The sequence below is a fragment of the Petaurus breviceps genome, unplaced genomic scaffold (assembly GCF_028583685.1).
Source record: "Petaurus breviceps papuanus isolate PSGF00001 unplaced genomic scaffold, PetGlider_PUasm1.0 38, whole genome shotgun sequence".
Taxonomy (NCBI): Eukaryota; Metazoa; Chordata; class Mammalia; order Diprotodontia; family Petauridae; genus Petaurus; species Petaurus breviceps.
In genome coordinates, this window is record NW_027186304.1 from 79,977,823 (window position 1) to 79,986,060 (window position 8,238).

Genomic DNA, 8,238 nt, shown 5'->3' on the forward strand with positions numbered 1-8,238 from the left:
CAAAGAAGGCATATTGCCTATAATAGCCTCACAAGTTTACATATCCCCATCCCTGTATCTCACTGCATAGCCACAGTGGATGTTTATATTATTTTTCATTATATAATGCTGCGAAAGTATGTTGGAGATGATTTGGACCATAACTGTGGAAACTCATATCTAATACCTGGGATTAAGAGATTGTTATGGCTATGGATCCTGGGAAACTGAACTCTAAGAAACAATAACAAAAATTCACTTTACACACAATAAAATCCACCTTACTTACAATAAAATTCACCTTACTCACAGGTGGCCAGGATGGGGTGTTTCAGTCAACATAGATAAAGCAAGAAGTAGAAAATATGAGGGAGTGGCATTGTGGTGGATCTGAGTCAGACTCACCAAGCAGATGGCTAAGGAATAAAGAGTAGAGCTGGGGTGCCATGGGAGACAGAGGTCTGGGTACAGAAACTTGGTGTGAATATTGTTAGGAAGAAGCAATGGGGCAGGTCTGAGTTGTTATGATGAACATGTGACCAATCACACCCTCAGGGGCCTGAGTTAGAGATGCAGCACTGGTCAGAGGTGGAGGCCCAGTATAATATGAAGAAGCTGAGAGTCTGTGATTTTTCAGTTCATGTTCTACACTCCCTGACTAAAGAAAATCTAGAGAAAGAGCCAGTGGCCTTAAACCTAACTGGATGAACTGCTTTTCTCTCTGTCTTAACTAATTTTAGTTTTCATAGGTCTCTGTATTTTGCAAAGGAAAGTATGAAATTATGTTTACACAAAGAAAAAAGCATTCCCATTGCTTGAAAATTCTTAGAGACACCCTAGAAGTCTATCTTTTTTTCCCTGTGTTTTTTGGGTTTTTTTGTTTGTTTATTTTTACTTTTCAACATTCATCTCCACAAGGTTTTGAGTTAGAAATTTTATCCCTGTCTTTCCCCTACCTACCACCCCAAAATAGGGATCCTACTGAATACGCCTTCCCCCAGTCTACTCTCTTATATCCTCTTCCATTCCCCCTCTGACTTTCTAGTAGGGCAAGATGGATGTCTTTTCTTTTTTTTTTTTTTAAGCAATTGGGGTTAACTTGCCCAAGGTTACACGGTCAGTTATTTTGTGTGGGGGTTAAGTATCTGAGGCTGGAACCAATCCCAGCTCCTCCCAACTCCGGGTCTGGTGCTCTTACTCACTGCGCCACCTAGCCGCCCTGCAAGATGGATTTCTATACCCCAGTGCCTATATATCTTATTTCCCAGTTACATGTAAAAATAATAATAATAACATTTTTTTAACATTTGATTTTAAAACTTGATTTCCGGATTCTTTCCCTTCTTCCCTTGTCACCCACCCCTACTGGGAAGATAAGCACTTCAATATAGGTTGTACATGTGTAGTTACACAAAACATTTCCATAGTAGATATATTGTGAAAGACTGACCGTATTACCCTTCATCCTATTCTGCCCCCCACTTATTCTATTTTCTACTTTAACCCTATCTCTTTTTAAAAGTGTGTGCTTCTAACTACCCAACCCCCCCAATCTGCCTTCCCTTCTGTCATCCCCCATCTTATCCCCTTCCCCCCTACTTTCCCGTAGGGTAAGCTACCAAATTTAGTGTGTATATTATTCTCTCCTTAAGCCAAATTCAATGATAGTAAGGTTGACCCATTCCCATTTGCTTCCTACTCTTACCCTCCATTATAACAGTTTTCTCTTGCCTCTTTTATATAAGCTAATTTACCCTATTTTGTCTCTCTGTATCTTTTCTCATTACATTCCTCTCTCACCTCTTAATTTTATTTTTAAGATATTGTCCCTTCCTAATCAACTGATCCTGTGCCCTCTGTCTATGTATACTGGTACATATAGGTACTCACACTCACATATGTATTTATATGCACATATACCCTCCTAAATAAACATACACACACACACAACTATCCTCATACTGAGAAAAGTCTCTTGAGTTACAGTTATCATTTTTTCATGTAGGAATGTAAATAGTTCAACTTTAATAATTTCCTTATGATTTCTTTTCCCTGTTTACCTTTATACTTCTCTTGCTTCTTGTATTTGAACATCAAATTTTCTATTCAATTCTGGGTTTTTTCATCAAGAATGGTTGAAAGTCCTCTATTTCGTTGAATAACCATATTTTACCCTGAAACATTATATTCAGTTTTGCTGGGTAGGTGATTCTTGGTTTTAGTCATAGCTCCTTTGACCTCCAGAATATCATATTCCAAGCTCTTCTATTCTTTAATGTAGAGGCTGCTAGATCTTATGTTATACTGATTGTGTTTCTACAACAGTAAAATTGCTCCTTCCTGGCTGCTTGTAATATTTCCTCCTTGACCTGGGAACTCTGGAATTTGACTATGATTTTCCTAGGAGTTTTCTTTTTGGGATTTTTTTCAAGAGGAGAATCAGTGAATTCTTTCAATTTCTATTTTGCCCTCTGGTTCTAAAATATCAGGGAAATTTTCCTTGAGAATTTCTTGAAGCATGATTTCTAGGTTCTTTTTTTGATCATGGCTTTTTTTAATCAGGTAGTCCAATAATTTTTAAATGATCTCTCCTGTATCTATTTTCCAGTTCAGTGGCTTTTCCCATGACACATTTCACATTGCCTTCTATTTTTTCATTTGTTTGAATCTGTTTTATAGTATCTTGATTTCTCATAAAGTCATTAGCTTCTGTTTGCTCTAATCTAATTCTGAAGGAAGTGTTCTCTTCAGTGAGGTTTTGAAATCCCTTTTCCATCTGGCAAATTCTGCTTTTTAAGGCATTCTTCTCCTCATTGGCCTTTTGGGCCTCTTTTGCCATTTGAGTTAGTCTATTTTTTAAGGTGTTATTTTCTTCACTCAGGTTGTTGACTAGCTTTTCATGATTTTCTTGCATCATTTTTATTTCTCTTCCCAATTTTTCCTCCACTTCTCTTACTTGAGTTTCAAAATCCTTCTTGAGCTCCTCCATGGCCTGTAACCAATTCATATTTTTTCTTAGAAGCTTTTGATGCAGGAGTTCTGACTTCTTTATCTTCCTCCTTTTCCATGCTGTGATCCTTTTTGTCCCCCCAAAAAAGGAATCTAAGGTTTTATTACTTGACTTGCTTTGCTTCCTCTGCTTGTTCATGTTGCCAGTCAGTTACTTGACTTTTGAGCTCTTTGCCACATAGAACTCTGCTTCCAGAACGGAGAGAGCGTTGTCCCAAGATACTGGGGTTTTAGCATCTGCTGTAGCTATTAGTTGGGTGCCCTCTTTGCAACCCCCACAAGCTCTGGCCCACTGGCCAAACACCCCAGGACCTCCACCCTAGCAGGTTAAAGCAAGAGGTATTACCCTCTGAATGGTCACTTGGTCCCCCTAAGATCTGCAGGCTAGGAGCTCTGGAGGCAGCCATGCCTGAGCAGTGGCTACAGCCCAGGACTCTTCCACCTCTCACCCCAGGGGCAGGTGCCCAACCTTGCCCTTCCTTTCCAACATAGTTCCCAACTGACTTTTTACTTGCTCTTTGGCATTTATGAGTCAAGTCAATGGATGCCACCATGGCTGCTGGTGATTCACTCTCCTGAAGTCTGCTCTGGCCACCACTGGTCAGGGGCACCCTGAGGCCAAAACTGTGCAGCTCTGGGACTATGATCTGATCCCAGCACAATGTGGTGGACCCTTCCTGTAGGCCTTCCAGGCTTCCTTCAGCAGGAGATTTGTTTCTCTCTTTCACCTTGTGGCTTCTGTAGCTCTAAAATTTGTTTTGAGTCATATTTTGTAGGTATTTGAGGTGGTTCTTGGAGGGGGGGGGGGGCTCATGGAATTTCCTGCTTGTATGCTTCCATCTTGGTTCTGCTCCTAAAAGCATATCTTAATATTCAAAATACCTCAAATTATCTAAAAAAAAGTACATAATTTTTTCATTAAGATGGTTTTAATTGCTTGCTTATTAATTTCCTTTAACCTTTATTTCAAGCCCACTTCCCACTGACTATTCTCCATGATTATTGATCCTTCAGGACTTTGGCGTCTTCTGTCTACCCCACTCCATGGTGAGGAGAGCCTCCCTGCCTCAGAGTGAATGTGCCTTTTATCTTCTAATGTCCCAGTCTCTCCTGTCCCTTTAATTCTCTCTCTAGGTTGTTTATGGGGAGGGCCCTCCTACACCCACCCAAATGGTTTAGGGTCAGAAGGGTTCTCTTACCATCTTTTCTTCTTATCCCATCTCCTTCCTCTCTGGGCCTCATCCCTGTGGAAGATGAGGGTATTGTCATTGAATAGGAAAGCGTTCTGGGGCAGAAGTGGGAGTTTTTAAGGGCCTGTAGTGGTAGGAGGTAGGGAGGCATCTAACTAATGAAAAGGCATATTTATTTTTTGCTGTATTTAAGAAGAGAATAAAAATCCATATGTGTGTATAATATATGAAATATTATACACACATATGTATTTATGAAAGTTCTTTTTCATATGCTCAGATTCTCACCCAAGATGCTGATTAGTTAATTTCCATCATCAGACATATTTTTAATGTCCACTTGGCAGGCATCTTAAAAATACAATCATACAAAGTCCAGGAGAAATCTACATTAATTGTTTTTTGTTGTCATCTGGATTCCCAACTCACTTTAATGAACAGAAGTTTTAAAAATATACAAATTTTACGGAATCACCAATCAGCATCTTATTTTGTTCATCCTTCATTTCTATTTTAGGATTTCTATCTTTTGAGATCTCTTTAAAACTTTCTTTATAATGAAGAATGCTAGTGAAGAAAATAGAAATTACCTGGAAGAAATTTCATTTTATATGCTGAAAACTCACGCATACAAGTGCTGACACGTGACAAATCTCATCATCCTTATCAGCAACAACAAATATTCATTAAGGCAGATAAACAACATTCTTTTGTTAAATGCTTACTCTGTGCCAGGCAGTATAGGAAGTGCTGGGGACACAAGTATACTGGGGGTGGGGGGGAAGACAGGTCCTGCCCTCAAGGAGCTTACATTCTGAGGGGGATGACAACATATTAAAGGGCAGCTGAAAAGTTTGTGTGCAAGTGAAAGTGTACCTGCACGTAGGCATGATGGCAAAGCCCAGACTTAGCAGAACATCCAGGAAGGGAACCAGAGGAGCAGAGGGATGTTCCAGAGAGAGAAGGCAGCTGAGTCATAGCAGCAAAGTTTAGACAGTCAGAAGCACAACCAGAAGGGGAATTAATTAAGAGAGTAATCCATAGGTACTGGAAATGACTAAAAGACATGCACAGCTGAAAACATCTCTCGTCTTTCCCTAGCCACTCTTTTTTTTTCCCTACAGATTCTCACGCCCTGGAATAGACGTTTTGAGTCATATTTTATGACTCAATATGAATAGAATCATAGACGTTTTGAGTTCCAAGATACCCAAGAACTCATACTGATATCACATAAAAGACAGACCTTCTGAATATGAAAAACTGCACCTTTTGCCAATGTTTCTTGAGTTCTTTGGCATTGTTACTCTGTATAATCTGACACCACATTTACCAGCATTTACCAGCACCTACCAGTCCCCAATCTGAAACATTTTCACCAGAGAGGCTGATATCTTTCATGTCCCTTGAAAACAGTTTATTTTTTTCTTTGATTTTATATTCCTGTGTACTCTTCCTCTATACCAGGGGTGCAGAACCAGTGGCCTTAAAGCCATATGTGGCCCTCTAGGTCCTCAAGTGTGTCCCTTTGAATCCAAACTTCCTTTGTTCTGTGAAGGGCTGTGCTTGAGAATCTACAGGGTCACATGTGGCCTTGAGGTCAAAGATTCCCCACCCCAGCATACTATTGACACGTTGTAGGGACTCAACAAATATTTGGTGCATTGAAAAAAAATCATGGAATTTAAAAGGGGGTTTCTTCAAAAACATATAAGTCAAGGGAGTTGGCATGATGATGTTTTAGCTCCCTTAGGACTCAGCTATTTCCCAGTTGTAGAAGTTAAGAATCCAAATGACAATAAAGAAAATTTCATAGCATATTCATGGAATTAGCATAATTATGCTTCTAAAATGAATACCAGGAAAGACATAAAATATTAATTCAGGAATTAACATATACAGAGAATTTTATCCCCATGGTAAGTCTCTAAATCTTATTAAAAGGTAAACTCAAAAAGCAAAATAAGCTTAGAGTAAAAGGCAAATTTGTGATGTGAAAGTAATTAAAGCATGGAGTGCTTGGTATATGGAGCCTAAAATATTCACTCGTATGCACTACTGGTTCTCCTGTACAATTGTATCTAATATGAATTCACTCTTTGGCAGGAGGATACTTTGAAACATCTGCAGCTTGTTCATCAGCCATGGATTTTACCAAGTGACACTGAGAGTGAAGGAGTTGAAGCAGAGCAAGATAAATGTGAGTAGAGATTGTGATTTGTTGGCACAAGGCACATTGCCTGAGGAAATGTATTTCGCATGGCCATCGACAGCTATCATGTAAATATGCACACATGCAGACACCTGATACATGTATAAATACACAGCAATGCACATATGCACACACATATATACACAAACTCCCCCAAACCACAAACAAACTTGATTAGAGGACATGTAAAAACAGACAATAGTTGGACCCTATAAATTTCAATTTAATGAAGTTTTAATTGTGGTGTCAGGTTCATCCACACTCATGAATTAACTTTCTGGAAATTGGCACCAACCTCAAAAAAATGGAGTTTTCCCCCCTCCCCCACTCACATCCCTGAATAGCCTATAATTTAGTCATATGAAGAGTGAATCTGGAAAGTCTGTAATCTGTAAAATATTTTAATAGGGTTGTGAAGATACATTATGATTATTAAAGGATCTTTAAATACCACAGTTCCCAAATATCAAAAGGATAATTGAAGTGAATTGTATTGGTCTGATGGTGAAGCCAAAGTACTGACTGAAATGGAAATAATGTCACCAGGACAAGAACCTAAGTCTCCTGATTTTTTGCTTGTTCTATCACATCATCAAGAAGTAGTTCTGACTGGATTTTTGAATTTTATTATCATTATACTAAACAGTAGCCCTGTTTTAGGTGATATGTAATAGAAAATGCATTGTTACTCAGATGGATTCAGTAGTCCTAATTTACAAAACTGTATAAAAACAGCCTTTAAAATAAAGTGTTGAAATTAAAGTCACCATCAACAGCGTCCTGATGGAGAACAAACATTATACATGAGCGACTGATTATTTCTTTCTAAAGACAATGAAATTAATAACATCTAATTGGAAATTCACAATTTTCCCCCAACTCCTTAAAGTTCAAATCTCAGTTATATTACATAAAAGGATATATTGATGGCAAGAGGCAACATGATACAGTGGATAGAGAGCTGGCCTTGTAGTCAGGAACAGAAGGATTAGAATTTTGCCTGTCTCATACTAATTAAATGATCAGATGAAAGTCACTTAACCTCTCATGCCCCAGGCATTCAAATAGTATACATTACAGCAAAGTTGTGTTGGTAGAGGAACTTTCCATACTATGAATTCTATGTACTAATGAAATCACAAGTCTAGACCCATCTACTCCTATACATACATGCCTACATACATATATATACACATATGCACACACACTAGCTCCTCAAAACAACGAACAAACTTGATTAGAGAACATACAAACACAAGTAGTATAAAACTACATATATATGCATATATGTGTGTGTATGTATGTATGTATGGGGGTAGGTGGGTCTAAATTTGTGACGTGGATGTGTGTGTGTGTGTGTGATGACAAGGGAAAGGTCCCAAATACTTATCTCTAGTCTGTAGTTCAGTATAGGATATATTTTTCAACTTTTATTTTACACACTCTTCTTCATAAAGGCTAAGCTAGATTCCATTGTAAAACTATAAAAATAATTTTCCAATATTTCCCAAATGCCTTTTTCCTTTCTTTCCCCCCTCCCTTCATTTCACTTCTTCCTTCCCCTCCTGTCCATTCCCTTTCCTTCATTTTTCCATTTTTCTTCCTTCCTCCCTTCTTCCCTCCCTCCCTCCCTTTCTTTCTTCCTTCCTTTCTTTCTCTTTCTTCCTTTTTCTTTCTTCCTTTCTTTCTTTCTTTCTTTCTTTCTTTCTCTCTCTTCCTTTCTCTCTTTCTCTCTCTTCCTTTCTCTCTCTCTTCCTTCCTTCCTTTCTCTTTCTTCCTCTTTCTTTCTTTCTTTCTTTCTTTCTTTCTTTCTTTCTTTCTTTCTTTCTTTCTTTCTTTCTTTCTTTC

The 8,238-nt window shown here is 38.4% G+C and overlaps 1 protein-coding gene across 1 annotated transcript in view; it reads left to right on the top strand.

Moving 5' to 3' along the window:
- The window catches only part of CUNH8orf34 (chromosome unknown C8orf34 homolog), a 375,736-nt gene extending 369,343 nt beyond the window's left edge, over nucleotides 1-6,393 (top strand). Inside the window, exon 14 of the mRNA XM_069100085.1 lies at nucleotides 6,285-6,393. Within this exon, the coding sequence (XP_068956186.1) occupies nucleotides 6,285-6,386 (102 nt within the window). The 3' untranslated portion in view covers nucleotides 6,387-6,393. The remainder of the gene's footprint in view (nucleotides 1-6,284) is intronic.
- The last annotated feature ends 1,845 nt before the right edge of the window (nucleotides 6,394-8,238 follow it).